General features: G+C 41.4%; 1 protein-coding gene across 9 annotated transcripts in view; it reads right to left on the bottom strand.

Moving 5' to 3' along the window:
* Positions 1–768: 768 nt before the first annotated feature.
* Positions 769–17,559, bottom strand: part of LOC132998410 (A-kinase anchor protein 13) — a 109,904-nt gene continuing 93,113 nt past the window's right edge. For 5 of the 9 annotated variants that reach the window (XM_061068038.1, XM_061068039.1, XM_061068042.1 and 2 more), the window contains 8 exons: positions 15,593–15,739; positions 12,903–12,976; positions 11,997–12,092; positions 10,816–10,866; positions 10,300–10,572; positions 5,922–6,101; positions 5,204–5,501; positions 769–3,662 (listed from right to left, as the gene is read on the bottom strand). In XM_061068038.1, the coding sequence (XP_060924021.1) occupies positions 3,610–3,662; positions 5,204–5,501; positions 5,922–6,101; positions 10,300–10,572; positions 10,816–10,866; positions 11,997–12,092; positions 12,903–12,976; positions 15,593–15,739 (1,172 nt within the window). In that variant the 3' untranslated portion in view covers positions 769–3,609. The remainder of the gene's footprint in view (positions 3,663–5,203; positions 5,502–5,921; positions 6,102–10,299; positions 10,573–10,815; positions 10,867–11,996; positions 12,093–12,902; positions 12,977–15,592; positions 15,740–17,559) is intronic. The other 4 variants (XM_061068046.1, XM_061068043.1, XM_061068045.1 and 1 more) reach the window with 3 other exon arrangements.

Below are 17,559 nucleotides of genomic sequence, written 5' to 3' on the forward strand. Positions count from 1 at the left end.
TGAAGGTTATCTTGTACTTTCGAGATTTTATTTGACAAAGACATGACCTTTCTCACATGACGTTTCAACCACTGATGTTGTTTCTCAGGGAAGCTAAAGGATATGTCGGATTAGAATAAACAAACTCAATACCATTCATTCATCGTCTTCCACTTATCCTGGGCTCAGGTTGTTGATGTAGCTGGTAGGGTATCCCAGAGGTCCGTCTCCCTGGCCACACTTTCCAGCTCTTCCTGGATCCCTGAGTTGTTCCCAGGCCTGATGGGAGATCTAGTCTCTCCATCGAGTTCTGGGTCTACCCTGGGGTCTCCTCCCGGTTGGGGGTTCCCATAGGTTTACATAGATTATATATATGACGCATGTGAGTAATGGGTCACAAAGTGAATTTAAGCACTAAACATCTTGAACACATTCTAATCCCGGCTGTGGCTGAGGGGGTCGTCCTCTACCCAGAAGGTCGACGGGTCGATCCCAGGCTTCCCCATCTAAATCTGCAGTGTCCTTGGGCAAGATACTGAACCCAGAATTACCCCTTATGGAGAAAAAAAATCATAAATAAACAGTAGGAATGTGTGTGCGGGTGGCAATAAACTGTTCTGTAAAGCACTTTGAGTCATCAAGACTATAAAAGTCTTGATTTACCATTCTAATGTAACACAGTTTTTGATTACAATATATTAAGTATTACTTATGTAGCAATTAAATCAGAATAAGATTACTGGATTACAGTAGACAAATGATGACACAAGCACCATTTAAAATGTTCATTATTATTTTTTTATTATGAGTGAAATGTGACTTTACATTGTTTATCACCCAAAGGGTGAGAATAAAACATAAATAAAACATTCTTACAAAATGTTGCATTAAATCACAAATGGAACAATTCAATTTTTTTTACATTTGATTTGTTTTATACAGAAATCATATTTACACATTTGCCCTTTTTTTTTTTTTTTTTTACAATGTTGAGAATAAAACAGTTGTGTACCATTTTATTTTTATAGTACAAACATTTCCTTCGTTTCCATGCCGAGGTATAAAAGCTCTCCTCTCTTTCCTGAGAAGATGCTAGTTTCTACTCTAGTGCATTTTATTGTTAAGATTTAAGGCTACGCAGGGTTCACCTGATGGACACACTCATCTCATGGACAGGCCTATCATCATCGGGGAAGGAGTTCATTTTCCTGACTCGCGTCTGCTGATTGTCCCTTACAGAGAGAGGTTTGTGGTTCTGCCCGGTCGCTCCCTCCAACCGTTAGAGCTTCTCCCCCCCCCCACACATTAAAGCTGCTGCTGACTGGTTTCACTGAATAACCAATTACAATCTCTGACAACTTATTTGTTTCTGCAGTCAATTATAAATGCCGTGGGGAAAATGTCAGAATGTGGGAGCCCACGCTCATCACATTATCTCTGTATGGCAATGACCCGCTGAGAAAAATATGTCAATTTTGCATAGTAGGGAGAATATAAAAAAAAAGAAAAAGAATAAAAAACACACACTTTTAGTTGTTATTGTTGTGTAAGAGACGGGTCTCATTTAGTCAAAGGTGCAGTGCTCCCTAGTGGTCAGATGACACCTAAAGCAACAGAGGAAAAGAGAAGCCCATTCCTCTCTGTTTCTTTGGAAGGATTACACCAAAGCCATAAACAAAAGACATGAAGCAACTAATTGGCTGGCCCCGTAAGCCTCTTAGAAGACACACTATAATAAACTGCCTGGACGTGAAGTCAAATCCTCAGCACGGACAGCGAGTTAACAATCAGCACTTAAACATGAGACAAAAGAGGCAGTAAAGAAGCAGATCATCGACGCTGCTCTGTAATTCAATGGTAAGAGTCGGGGGTTTTTTCCCATCATGTTCAGTTTTTATTTGCTACCTGTCCAGCAGGTAGTTGTGTGGCCCACTCCGGGCTCAGTGGGGATTCAAATGTTTAACAGGTCAGACAGGTCACCTTGGAAAAATAGCATAAAAGCTACAAGCCCCTTTTTAAATTCTACAATAACTGTTTCATCCTTAAAGTATTTTAACACATTTTCTTGCTTTGGATCATTGTTGCTTTTCATGAGCGTCAGAGCACTCTATTATACTCTGTAGTATACAATGCTGATCTTTCATACTAATAAAATACATCAACATGTTAGGACCAAAGTGCTTAACAACACTGATGTGTGTTGACTCATTTGAAATGATTTTCGTCATAGAGCAGGACCAGGTACCATATTCTGGTGGTTTTAGATAATGTCCCTTCTCTTTTTCACTAACCAGCTGCATCCTCCACTATCTGACTTGTGCATCTAGCCAGTCCATTGAAAGAAAAAGTTAAACTATTTAACAGTGAGAGGCCATCAGTATGCTACCTGCAGAGTCACATGCAATTAAAAAACATGAAGAAAACCCATGCACTTGTCGACGCTCAGATGAAAGATGAGGGCTGAATAAAAGCCCATTGCAGGCAGATAAAGCGAGGATCAAGCTAATATCCGTCCAAGGCTCTACAACACACTAAAAGATATGAATTGAGCCATTAGACACAGGCAGATATGGCTCAATCCTTTCATTGCTGTTAAGTCTGGGAAAAACAGACACGAACATCTGAAGGGTTTCACTCCAGAATGGAGATATCCACTTTTCGAATAAATTAAAACCTCATAGAGGATCATGATTGATGGCATCAAATCATTGTCAATGAGTGCTGAGGTTATCATCGCTTAGAAAGCTGGAGACAAAGTTAGAGCCAGTAATCACATCTGCTTTTCAAATTGTGTGTAAAGGAATGTCAGGCTCCATTTTTCTTCTTTCAGTGTGGATTTATACAGAAGCACTTTGGAAAGAATCACTGGAACAAACATGGGGAACTGTTGCTAGGACACAAAGTTTGGGCAGATGTGATTAGAGCCCTCAATGATTAATGAAGGTGATCAGGAGAGAGGCGTTTCCACTGTAACGTTTACATTCGTCTGTTTCAACTTGCACTTGGATGTGTCTGTTTTTGAGAGGTTAAATCCCCATGATTCTTAAACTTATATCAACAGCGATTTGGTGTTGATGCCAGGACGGACTGCTGAAAGAAGGCTGAGTCTGGAGAGTCATGACAAGGCAGTCAAGATAGTTGGTGGAGATGCTGAGGCAACCCACTGTGAGACATTTTCACTGTGAGTTGTCACAAAAGCATATTTTTCTTCAAAATGAAGAAATAATAATGACTTCTTTGGAAAAGGAAACAGAGTTTTGGGACAAAGACTATCTAAATGTGCACAGCTAATCCATGGTTCCTATTTTAATAAGCTGTGAGTGTATGTGGGCCTATTTGCATACGATAACAGAATCCCCAAAAATATGCTTCTTTCCAGAAACTAAAAAAACGCTGTGTTTGTTTTAAAAAACCTTTGCATGTGACGTTAATCTGTTATATGATCTAATTTAGAGAAGTGAACAATGAGTCCTTTCAATGTAAATTGAAAGGTGTTGAAAAGCCTGGTAGTACACTGCAGCATTGTGTGCTACTACCTAGCAAGAACATGTTCCTCTGGATGACAGAATGGCATGATGGGTTGATGGTGATGATGATAATGACGATGATGATGAGGAGGTACCGTTTCTCTCAGCAGAAGAAGATCTCTCCATCGAGAGGAGGATCGGGGCGGTGCTGGGCGTCTGTAAGGAGGAGAAGATTAGAGTCAGTGTCACCGTCCCAAGAGACAAATCTTCCTGAGAGTGGGTTCTGTTGTAATGTTTATTCTCTGGGGATCCTCAGTGAGCAGCATCTACCTGCTTCATATTGAATGAATCCTAAGCAGAGCTCACAGCACCGTCATTGAGCTCTATTAAAGAACTGACAGAAGCCGCCTCAGTGAGCCAGAGTCTCATATCCAGAATTGTATTTATTCTTTCATATTTATCTAAGATTTACTCGATCTCAAAACAAATAAAAAGAAATCCTTGTTCCTTTGTGTGTGCTGCTGATCCACATTATTCTCTCTATGATGAGATCACCACGGAAATGAGCAAGCTGCTCACAATCAGGAAAAAAAGAAAAATAGTTGTGCATGGTGGTGAAACAGCTGCAGAAACACTCAAGTAAATAAAATAAACTATACTTGTTTTGTCTGATGATGCACAAACTATTATGAATTTGTGATGCTTATAAGAATTACTGACAGACTCCAGACAGGAGAGAGGAGGAGAGTAGTTGTAATAGTTAATGCCTGATTAGGTCAATCTGAAATATTTAACAAGTTTGTGGATCATTGCTTTTATTAAAGGACATCAGGCGGATTATTTGTAATGATCGGTACAAAGAGTAAGAGTAAGAATAGGAAAAACATCAAAACTATTCTGAGTAAACAAATCCTTGTGAATTTAATATGTATTTATTGGAATTAACTTTTTCTCTGTTTATTCAAAACACTTTTTTCAAACCAGAACATCTTTTTAGTATTTCCCACCATAATTTAAATCCTTTTTGTCCCTGTCGGGATCCTGTAGGGATGATGACCTTAGTTTTCCTAAACAGTTCAACAGTGTGGTTCTAAAAGTATCATCTTCTGAAAAGAGGTTTAGAATATCAACCATAATATTTTAACCATCCAATGTAGACCACAAGCTATCAACTGCGTTTTAAGAAAAATATGTTTTATTCGTGATGTCAAGGAGAAATACTACACTACCCACAATCCTCAGGAGTAATTGCAATGTCTCCGATTCGTGGAGCTCGCCGTTACCATGGAAATATTGACCACAACCATGAAAATCATATCAGCTTCAATCAGAGAGTTCAGCGTTAGATGACTTCTATCACAGAGCGACTGTGAGTTCTATTTAAAAAATGCTGTGTTTTTTAGGGGATGAGGGAAATAGCTTGAAGGTGAAAATCACAAAAAGTCAGGTCATGTACTGGAATACAGTGTTAGGGAGGGACAGCTTGTGGGTTTGCAATGGTCATGGGATAAGTAGGATGTATTTCTCTGAATCAAATGTTTTATGGTCAATTTCATTTTGTGGTTGGTCGGCCTGGTTCCAGATTTAAAACTCTTCAATATTCTGACTTTTTGCCAGAAATCAAAGTCAAAGCCATCACCTACTATTTTGGCTGATTATTTGCCACCTCTTTTCTCACGCCACACTGCTCGCTCAATGTAACACACTAAATACTAAATGTAAATCCATCCTAACCCTCCCTCTGTTTCATTCTCTACCTGCCGTCTGTGCGCTCCCTCCTTTGCCCTTCTTCTTCTTCTTCTCCTTCTCCTTCCCCTCTTTGCTCTTGCTCTTGGCCAGCTGCAGTAGGCTCTTTGAGATCTGGTTGTCGCTCTTGAGGTTGGAGTTGCTGGAGGATAAGGTGAAGGGATTGAGGCCTTTTCCTTTGGGCTTGGACTGCTGGGGCTGCAGCCTGGGCAGGGAGCAGGAGGAGGAGGAGAGCTCCAGCAGGTCCGGCTCCAGAGACTGGGAGCTGCTGGGGAACTGGGATTCATCAGACGTCGTAGAGGGAGTCCTCTGGAGGCAAAAGAAGGAGATAAGACAGATTGAACAGCTGTTGTCTACATCTGCAAATGAATATGGAAGAGAGAAGCTAATTTTAATGTTTGTGCAAGCCTATCTTCAATAAAATATGAGTTCAAATATTACCAGAAAATACTTTAATGGCAGAAGAAAAGAAAGGGGTTTGGCATAAAAACTAATTTAACTCTGCTGTGTTTCACGCCAAGAGTGCTTGAGTTTAAGCCTCCAATATGGGCATCCATAAAAAAAAAAAAGCTGAAGTGCCATTGAGTAAAACCCTGAATCCTTCCCGGCTCGGTTCAGTAAGTGATCCTCTGCAGCAGAGGGGGCAACAGAAGAGGCTGTTCTTGGGCAGGGAGCAACAAATCACTTGATTATTATTATTGTTATGATTTCCAAAGTGTCCCTGCTTACCTCAGCCAGACGGAGCTCGTCCATCTTGTCGAACTGCCGCTGCACGGCCTCCCTGTCCCTCTCCAGCTTCCTTTGTGCGTCCCTCAGCCTCTCCAGGTCTTTCTGGTACTCCTCCTTCCGTCTCTGCAGCTCCCGCCTCTCGTCCTCCACCTTCTTGTGCTGCTTCTGTACCTCCTCCTCCTGCAATGGTAGAGAGGTGCATTGATAGATCTATTTAAATTATGCAGGACACAGCATGGTTCAGACTAAAAAGGAAGGTAGTCTATCATTCACTACGTTTACATGATGGCAGAAACCCGATTTCGGCCGAAATCGGGTTTCTCTATCCATGGGGGGTTAACTGCTCTATCTCAGGGTACATGGCACTGAGAAATCCGACTCTTGTCCGAAAGCATTTTATAACCCGCTACGATAGGTGGCGCTGTTTTCATTACAGCTAGTGGTGATACAGCCATTTCCGCTTGACCTCGTCACCACTAGCAACCATAAACAACAACAGCCTTCAAATCAGCATGCGAGAAAGATGACGAACGGAGAGCAAGGTGAAGCTACGTCCCTCTACATGATGTTGTGCATGTTTACTCTAGGAGTACTGCGAATGCGAACGGCGCATTTGATTAGAATGGTAATGGCGAGTGCCGGCCGGCACCGGGCAGCGACATTTTATCTACGTGTCGACTTCCGGGTCACGGCCAGGGAGGGAGGGAGGAGGGAGGGGGGGGCAGGATCTACTTATCTGGGGGTGGTTATCCGACTTCAGTCGGACACAAGAAATCTAGATTTGTGGAGTTACATGACATGGATCTTCGATTGAAACCGGACAACGCCAGAAATCGGGTTTCAATCGGACACATGTAACCGCAGTGACTGTTTCTGTTGATTAGGATAAGTCTGATAAATCTGAAAAATGGCCTCTGCAATAATCAGTTCTTAAAGTTAATATAAGTATCAACTTGTGTTATCCCCTTTACCACCACCACCACCGATGGAGGGTTGAGTGAAGTGTTTGAGTCCACAAAACATTTTTGGGGGTAAACAGCGTTGCAACCAATCCAATCCAATTGAAGTAAATGATGACCAATTCTTCAAACGGAATAACAGACAAAAAACATCAAATGCCTCCATACTGCTGGATTTGGTGGCAACACTGTTTCCCCAGGGAAACTCCAAAAGTACTTTCCATTTTGGGTGAACTATCCCTTTAAAGGCCCAGAGAAGTGACCTGTCCCTCCAGAGGAAATCATGTTACATTCTCAGGAAGAAAAAGGACGACACACAATAGCAAACACAACATTACTAATATCAGTTCCACAAAAAAAACTTCCCTTGAGGGAATAAAGACAAAAAATAATGAGTCATGCTTTCACTTTTCAAACTGCTAAAAAGCCCATAAGCTGCAGTGTTTAGTCATAGCCTCCTGTGGTTTACATTCATCTGCCTTGAAATCTGAAGTATCACAGCAGATCTTCAACTGTGTAATAGCAGATCATCCCGCTTCAGTTTCTCTGCCCGGTCTCTGCCTTTTCTTGGAGTTTTTCTGAATCCAAGCCAATTATTTGACTGTTTGGTGCTGCAGCGTATAAGAGAAATAACTTCAGCTTTTTATCTCCACAAACCGTGATAGCGGGTTAAAAGAGAAGTAGCCATCTAAGCAAACTGCAATTCTATAACACATTCCTTACTTCGAGTTAAAAAAGAGAGGCCATGAACAGAAGTGTAACTGTCATACCAACGCTCTGTCAGACTGGCTGAAATAATGACAATAACAAGAGTGATATTTTTAGATATATTTGTTAATAAGAATAGCAGCACCAGTTAATAATAATAATAATTATTATTATTTATTAAATCTGTTTTCAAATGAGCACAAGTTTCCTCAAACCTTCATAAAGAAGTAGATCCGCTCTTTCTTGTCAACCACAGAGAAACTAGACATTCAGAAGAGATTCAGAGCAAAACTCATTGGAGCTGTCGCTGAAATGAAGGCTCTATAAGAAGGAAAAGCGTCTCTGAGGGAACAAGTTGAGCTGCTCCAGGACCAACTAAAAGAGAAGGATGATCTCTTTCAAAAAGAGACCAATAAACGTCAGGCATAAACGCAAAACCTACATGGACTGCTTGGTCGAGTGTCAGTCCAAGTGTGAGAGTCTGGAGTCAAGTCTGCAACAGAAGCGGCTCAGCCTGAAAAAAGCCGGAGCAGCGAAGAGGATGTCGATTAGGAAAAAAGCAGGTTCTGAAGGAGCAGGTCGCTGTGCTCAAGATGATACAGAGGAGGCTTGAGGATGATTTAAGACCAAGAACGAGCTCATCAAAAGTGATAAATAGAGAAGGCACACCCGCACCAACGCATGGATTGATTGCTTGGCCGTGCTCATGCTCCAAAAGAAGTAGCTGCATCAGAGTCAGGCAGACTGTGAGAGGCTGGAGACGAGACTGCTGCTGGGGACGACTCCTACGGAGGGAATGAGCAGCGGAAAGGTGGAGGCTGTCAAAACTGGAAATGAGGCTCTAAAGGAGCACGTTCACAAACTAAAAAGTGAATAGATAAAGCTCCAGGAGGAGGTCCGACATAAGGAGGGGCTGATAAAGAAATAAGTCAGACAAACTTCCACCAAATCGTACCTCACTTGCCTGGACAAGCTCAGTGAGATGGAGAACAAGCTGGAGAAGGTTGAGAGGAAGTGGAGGAGAAAGGTGGAGCAGCTGGAGGACGAAGATAAACTCCTGAACCAGGAGACAAATCCCTCTCCAAAGAAGAGAGGAATGAGTGGACGTTTGTCCTGAAACCTCTCACCCTCGTTCCTTCCCCCTTTCTTACCCCACCCATTCGGCATTCCTCCCTCCTTCCAGTTGCCCCCTCTCACCCCTCCCCCTTTCCAATACTCCTTACCTCCAAACCCCCACCCGAAGTTCATATGTTAATGATGTAAATTATGTAATCTATGTATATAAATATAATGAATAGTGTGACATCTACCTGTGAGTGTGGTTCCTTTCTATATTTAAATATGACAGTTGGAGTTAACACATCATTCATGTGAGAATCAGTTTGGTGATGAAATGAGTGCAGAGCTGAATTTGGTGCGATGTGATTCTTTCATTATAATAAACTTTGAATAAACAGGCAACAGTGACAGGTGAGACGTTGATCACAACAACAGGGACACCAGGAATTGCGCTGCTCTTGTAACATCAATCTGACATTTCTGCAGAAGTCAGTATTTGAAATAATGAAGTTTTCAAACTTTAATTTCTTTTCCTGAACATGATGTACTGCATAAATATTGATCAACTCTAAAATGGGCGTTAATCTATAATGAATATTAAAGTTAACTGTATCATTAAACCATAGTTAACACAACTGAAGCTGACACCTTTGTTTACGGTCAAAATTTTGAAGGTATCAGAAAGGAAAGTGCTTTCCACTGCTACTAGTTGCTATTATCAGTGTTTTGTACTGATCGTCAAGAATTTATCCAGTCAGTTTAGCTCTTTGCAGCAGGAGCTGCAAATTGAAACCCTGACATGAAAACAGAGTCAAGGCAATTGTAAAACAAAGCATAATGCTTCTGCCATGAGCCTGAATGGGAAAGCTACTGCAGTAATGTATAGGTGGCCCATACGTCATTGTTATTTAGACAATAATAAGACTCTTCTAAGATTCACTAGCAAACTGCAGAGTTCCTGACATGATGCTCCAATGACGATTATGAGGTAAATACAATAAAAGGTAAATTACTGTAAAATAAAGGAAATGCCAAGGGTCCCATTAAGAGCTAGAATGGTACATTCCTCCATCAAGGCCAAATAATCCAACACATGATTGTCTAGTTCTCATGTTGTATTATAAAAGAAAAAAGAAAATGGAACCGTACTGATTTATTCGTCATAAAACAAAAGTCAAAGAAATTGAAAAAAGAAAATCATGCTTCTGCACAGAAGTTGTGATTTTCCAGGATCCATTGCTCCACCAGGTCTGGTGGAAATTGGTTTTGTAGTTGCATAATGCCACAAACAAATAAACCATGAAACTATAAATAAGCCAACTACAATTGCACACAGTAGAGCGGATAGTTCCCTAAACATACCCGATTTTTAATCAAGATCCATGAATTATTCCTTGGGGAATAAGTGGTAATGTCTAAAAACGCCCAATCTCACAATGTTTTAAAGAATTCCTGATCCGCCCCCTGATCCTGACCAAAGTGTAATGGCTCCTTCCCTAACCCATACCTCACCAAGTTGCATGGTAATCAAACCAACCAACAAACAAGCGGACAGGGGTGAACATAACCTCCTGTGCAGGCTAAATTACAGCTGCTTAGAAACACACATACATAGCAACACACAGGACAAGCAGAAAGTGATGTTTGGTTACCTGTATGTGCACCAGCACCTCTTTTTCATTCAGCTGCTGTTCTCTGATGTCCCACTCCTTCTCCCTCCTCCTCTTCTCCTCAGCATGAGCTGCCTGCTGTCTCTGAAGGGACGCCACCTCCTGCCGCTGCTTCTCCAGGCTGCGCTGCTTCTCCTGCTCAATCAGGGAGCTGGGCCGCGAGGATGGCCGCGACAAAGACGTGCAGGAGGAGGAGCGCTCGCTCAGGGCGTGCCGCTGGTCCTCTATGAAGCTGTCCTGTTGGACCACCACCGCCTGGAATCAGCAGGACCAGAGCCACAACCAGAGATTAGAGTCAGACACATCACTCCTGCTATTGCCTTGTGTTTGGCGAAGTATGAGAGACATTCATATTTTCTCTGTATGCACCATAGTGTGAGCATCGCAGACTCTGAGGGTCCACATATAGTTGAGTTTTCAAATTCACACAGACAGCTAAAGGCTTCAAAAGGTTGCATCATTTCACGTGTGATGTGGAGCACATTGGTTACATCTTACCTGCAGAACGCTGAGCAGCAGATGCAGATTGGAGACACTGTGAAAGACCTGCTGTTGGAAAACAGAGACACTGAGTATCACAGAACCTCAAAACATTTGTTTTCTTTTTACGTAACAGAAAAATGCTGTTCAGCTGTATAAGAAGGAAACTGTTTTAATGTTGCTTTGCCTACTGCTGCCCTAGCCTCTGCTTGTTAAAAAACCCCATGAGTGGTAGCTGTACTTCATTTAAAACCGACTTTTTCATTTAATCAGTAATAACAGTGTATTTCATGTAATGTGAATTTAATAGTGCAAGACTAATCCAGCACTAAACCAAATTCAGTTTAAAATGATGAGTGACCTTTTTCTCCATTCAAACAACGACAAAGAGACCAGGCCGCCGAGTGTGCAGCTGCTGCCAGTGGTTAGCAGGACACAAAACTCTCCAATGAATGTTCACTTGGAACGAGACAGACAAACATTTATTAACCAGCCTGTCTGCACAATGTGTTCTGGTACCACACAGAAATACATCATTTGGTCACATATAAGAAATCTAAGAGAAAATAATTATCAAATTGTATAAATCTAGAATCTATTGCAAGTTAATATTTCACAATTAAACACTTTAGCGTCTTGTTTATTGGATTGTTCCTTGACCTTTCTTTTGTTTTGTGTTAAATTAGAATGAATTAAATAGTGCTTGATTTTTTTTTTCCTTTAACTCGTTACAGAATCAAACATATTACCATCCTTCAGTGTTTCTCATGACTTAACTTGACTGTGGCAGCCCACCAAATTCTATTTTGTTCCAAGACAGTTACATAATGAACCAAAAATATGTGTACATGTCTCATAATAACATAAAATATCTCTTCATGTTTTGCACCATTACTGCATTGTGCATTGCAGTGTGTGCAGCGCTATTGGCCGTCCATAACATGTTTACCATCTACATAGACAGTCGGACCTCATGGTTTCAGCTGCAGTTGTGAGATGCAATTATTCAGTTCTCTCCCTCACACATAACTTCTCTCTCACGCTCTTGTGTGTGTGTCTCTCCATGCATTTTGAATATACTGCTATTGATTGGAACATCTATATTACTGCAACTACAACTGCTGTTATAGTGTCCTTTTCAGCTAATGCATTTATCGATGCTGCAAACAATGTTTTTGCTGCAGAGTTTTGACAGTTACCATGTAAATAGAAGCTCTGATTGAATTAGAGGGGCAGGAAGTCAGTGTTACCTCACTGTTCCTCTTCAGCAGCAGCAGCAGGTTGGCATTTCCTCCCTGCACATAAGCACAAACACACACTGAGTACAGCCAGAACACAGTAATGCACATCCATGAGTGTGTGTGAGGATGCATACTGTACAGCATGAATCGGAATGTGATTATAACCGCGCATGTGGGTGTGCTGCAAAATGTAATCTGTATCTGGCTACGATGATGAACAGCTGATACAGTTACACAGCACTGCTGCAGCTGTTGCGTTACAATATGCTGAATCCATAATTAGTTTATTTTTCATGTACAAAGACAACTGTTTACTATGTAGATATTGTAGAAAAATGCTTAAATTAGCTCTGCATTGTATCTTAAATGATGATTGATTCTGACTGCACATATCCCTTCTTGTAGTGCTCTTTAACTCTTTAGACCAGGACGAGATAAAGCTTCTCTCAGTGGTATAACAACAAATGTCCTGATGTGTGCGTTCAGGACAGGCAGCGCACTGCGGCCGCTTGGTTCTACTAAAACATTCAGAAAACTATCATGTGCAGTCCGGCGGCTGGATATACGCAGGAAAAATGGCAACAAAGACAGGCGTCCAGACAGTGGCAGCAGCTAAAGGTGACCCATTCATTTTCATTTACAATTGAATTTTTACACAAGTGATGGTTGCCATTAGCAACAGGACCGGGCATGATAAGTCAAGAGGCTAATTCACTGAAAGAAGACAAGCAGCCTAATTCATCTTAATTTATTGTTAATAATGTAGGACAAATGCACCCCCACACACAGCCTCAAGTTCTCATTGAAGCGTGGGGGGGTGTAGTGGCTTCAGAGTCAAGAATGATTAGGCGGTGAGAAACTGACCTTCTTTAAAACGCTGTCAGACTCCGTCCGGCGCAGATCTCCCGCCGTATCCTCGCCCTCGTCTCTCTCTCCACCTGACATAAAGGGAAACCACAGGAGAAAAGTTGAGGCAGGCAGAAAAGAATCCACATTCAGAGGCAGGTTTACTGCAAGAGAATATGAGAACAGACGCGGAATAAACAAATAATCATCTCACATACTGCAACCATGTAAATATATGACATGAACAATTGATGAGATGATTATTTTAAGAAGATGGTCAACAGGTGGTCTTTTTGTTCCATTTTGTTGAACACAATCGTGACTGCAGATGTACAACAAATTCTGAACAATGACCAAAGATCATTGTCAAAGTGATTATTTATGGTTAATGTATGGTTAGAGGAAATAATTCTAAGAAAGTGTAAATAAAAAGAGAGAGACAGTTAAAAAAAGAAGAATATAAATTAATAAAGAGGTATGTGAACATTATTCTCTAACTGATCATACCCATGTCAACCAACTCCACAAGGATACAAATAATCTCATCATAAGGAAAAGCTAAAAATCACAACTGAATTTCAGATTATAAAAAAAATAGTGTTTAAGTTTAATATATATAAATATTTTGTGCAAGCTGACGAAAGTGAATATGTGCTTTTATGTAAAACAAATATGATACAGATAATTTAAGTTGGCTCCTTCATCTTATTCATATTTCTGATAGTATATACTCATCATATGCTCTTCATTCCCAGACAGTTTCTTTCGGTGCTGAATAACCATTTGCAAGTAAAAAATTATCCTGTTTATGTGAAATGTCTTCATTCTACATTCAACATGCAGTGGCTCTACTGCAGAGACGAAGGCTCATCAGACTCACAGATACGCTGGGCAGGCTAACAGGAGACAGAGAGTCGACCTATATTTGAACCTATGCAGTCCGCACCACCGGATGTGGTGACAATCAACCAACTGATGTCATCTTTCTTTGAAGATTAAGATCTGCTTGTTCATTATTGTACCAAGTGGTTGTCTGAAGAGTGTGGATTCTCGCTTTAGTCATACTGAATAGGTTACCTACTTGATTTCTACACTGCCTGTGCCTGTAACCTGGAAAAACAACAGGTTCGAGCTGGGACACAAAGAACAGACTGAGGAACGGGTTTGTGTTGGGCTCTGTTAGTTTCGTCTTTGGCTCGGACAGAAGGGCTACACTCTAATTCTTTATTTTTGTAAATAATGCATCATAAAGAACTGCTGACCTACATTCATGCCGTTTGAAATGTTAAATGCTACATCCCTTCTATAAATGATGCATAGCCTGTTCTTATGTTCATTTATTTACTATACTACTATTATACACATTTTGTTTTTATTTTGCCTTTTCATTAACCTCCCTCCATGCTCACACACATCTTTTCACCACTGCTAAATCCTCCTTTAAAACAGTTTCTAATGCAGTTCATTGGAATTTTAGCTTTTAAAATCATCTCATTTATATATTTATATTCGATTGTCATTTGTTAACACCTCTGCTCCTTGAACAAAATAATGTGTAAAATGTAGTGTTTCACTGGTAGATAATCTGTTGTTTACTGATGCACAAGTGTGGCATCTCACAGCTCAATATCTGCCACAGTCACTGCGGTTACATGTGTCCGATTGAAACCCGATTTCTGGCGTTGTCCGGTTTCAATCGAAGATCCATGTCATGTAACTCCACAAATCTAGATTTCTTGTGTCCGACTGAAGTCGGATAACCACCCCCAGATAAGTAGATCGGATCTGGCTGTATATCGGACAACGCGCGCATGTAACTCTGGAAGCTAGACAACAACTGGAGAAGACGTCTTTGCGCATGCTTGAGATCCTGCCCCCCCCTCCCCCCCTGGTCGTGACCCGGAAGTCGACACGTAGATAAAATGTCGCTGCCCGGTGCCGGCCGGCACTCGCCATTACCATTCTAATCAAATGCGCCGTTCGCATTCGCAGTACTCCTAGAGTAAACATGCACAACATCATGTAGAGGGACGTAGCTTCACCTTGCTCTCCGTTCGTCATCTTTCTCGCATGCTGAGTTGAAGGCTGTTGTTGTTTATGGTTGCTAGTGGTGACGAGGTCAAGCGGAAATGGCAGGATCACCACTAGCTGTAATGAAAACAGCGCCACCTATCGTAGCGGGGTATGAAATGCTTTCGGACAAGAGTCGGATTTCTCAGTGCCATGTACCCTGAGATAGAGCAGTTAACCCCCCATGGATAGAGAAACCCGATTTCGGCCGAAATCGGGTTTCTGCCATCATGTAAACGTAGTGAGTGTCAGCAGAGTCCCACTCAGAGTTTGTGAGCCACAGTTCAGTGGTATCGCCCCGGGCTATGAGCCCCTTTGGAAACTTCTGCTCTACTGTCCAAGGCTCTGTCGAAAATGTTTCATCTAAGTGCGCTTAACAGGGGTTTTGTGGGAAGTGCCAGCCATAGTGGATGCTGTTACTTGACTTCTAAGAAACCGTTTGAGGAGAAAAACTGAAATATTTAACTTTTCTACCCGTGGAGGATTTCCAGCAGTGACAGCGCACATTTGCAGTGAAGTCATTGAGCCTGTACAGTTGTCTGGATCAGCAGGTGAGTTGACTGTTACAGGGTTCAAATGTGCAGTTTCAGTGGACTGTAAACACAACATCAACAGGCGTACAGCATTAGCAGACTTACTCTTGCTGCTGTGCATCTGGTGACTGTCGAAGCCTCCGAAAGTCTCGGCGCGACGCGGCAGACACACCGGCCCCACCCCTCCTCCTTCCTGGACACTGGCCATCGCTCCGCCCAGGCTGCCGTTCACCAGTGCCTGTAACGTCTCCACTGTCACACACACACAGACACACACAGACACACACACACACACCCACACAATGTGCAGGTCAGTAAGTGAATTATCCTGGCTAACTCTGTTACACTTCAGCTCTGCACTCATGAATCCCACCAGGCACTCAACCTGGCATAGGCTCCAGTTGCTAAGCAACTATTGGCAATCTGTTTGAACCGGAGAGCTCTTTTACTAAAAGTTTAAACATCTTTTCCTTCAGAGATAATATATACTCTCGATATACATATGCAGTATCCGTATGTATCGTGCAGGACTCTGAATTCCCCAGTGAAAATGAGGAGAAACAAAGCTGTTGATGGTGGATGTGAATCCACAGTCAAACTCAATAAGGAGAAAAAGCAGAAGAAATGACATTACTGCTGCCAATTCACATATCAAATAAGAACAATTACTGCCCTAGGCTTAAGAGGGAGGAGGTGAAAAATACATTCTGTAATACTGTAGCTAAACCTTCTGCTGAAAACCATTTCACAACTTTTTGTTCATAAATCTTTCCTGCATTAGAGCTGCAGACAAAATGTCACAGTTGCCAAACCTGCAAACTTTCTTTTCCTGCAGCATTATTTAGAAATCAGTAAAAGAGATGCATTCATGTTCACTTTCTCAAGCAGCCCATCATGATTTACCGTAATTCAACTGTCTCAGATGACACCTACAAGAGTTTGTTGAATTTCAGGCTGGACGACAACAGGAATTTATTTAATCAAATTCCAATGTCAAAATAAGGAGAATCCGATATTCCTCTCTACAATCGTTATCATGTTTCTGTAGTGGGATCAGTTATTATAGCTTTTACATAAAGCAGTAAGATGCTAGCAGATGTTAGGCTCAGAATGTTTTCCGATCTCTGTCTCTCTCACTGGCTGTTGTGGCAGTATTGACATGATCATCACCATTTTCAATCCTAAATATCAAATATGTAAGATCATCAGCACTGACTAAGATTTCCAAACTAATTCTCCTCTGACTCTCGGTGGAACAGAATCAGGGATAATTCGTCCTGGAACTCCTGTGGTCAGAGACCAGTTTTAGTGTATATTATTTAAAATACAAATGCACAGCACACAAGGTAGCTCTTGGTACATCTAATATGCCAGGAGATGTTTGATTTATGATTACACAGCACTGCACTGCAAATGACACTGATTTATGACACTAGTGTTTTCTGCATCTTTTCATCAATGATGAGGCAGAAAAAAAGTCTTTCATTGGTGAAAAAGTCAAACTGTCCTGAAAACTAGTGGGATAAGTTTCTTCATGATTCAACCTGATCAAGTGTTTTAAGGATACTTCTGACACTCTCGGGCTTGAAATACTCGTTATATAGGTATTTTTGCAAAAGTTTTACTTTTCAAGACCCGCTTTTATAAATTTAAAGTCAATTTCATATGCAGAGAATGCAGCCAGCTTCTTTTCCCCACTCTTCATTCTCTCTTTGTCACGAAAAAAAGTATCTCTCTCAGTTCACTTCTTAGCTCACGCTGCTTTCTTCTCATACACATTTGATGAACAGGGGCTGCCAAAGCACCAGGCAGAGCTGTAATGAAATCCTTAAACACACTCTGGCTTCTTATATGTTTTCTATACACTCTCTTTAAATCATCCCAAAACACAAACATCATCCTCCTCAAGCTTCTGCTCCCTCCACCTCTGTTGAGATCCAACTTCCGCACAGATTATTTTCCACTAACACAAAAAAGGTGAATAATGAAGAGCTTTTCAGCTTATGGATTTTAGCAAGTAACCAGTTTTTATTTAACCTAGCTAGTGTTTATCTGGCCCTCTACAGCTTGGT

Source organism: Limanda limanda, chromosome 3, assembly GCF_963576545.1.
Source record: "Limanda limanda chromosome 3, fLimLim1.1, whole genome shotgun sequence".
Lineage (NCBI taxonomy): Eukaryota > Metazoa > Chordata > Actinopteri > Pleuronectiformes > Pleuronectidae > Limanda > Limanda limanda.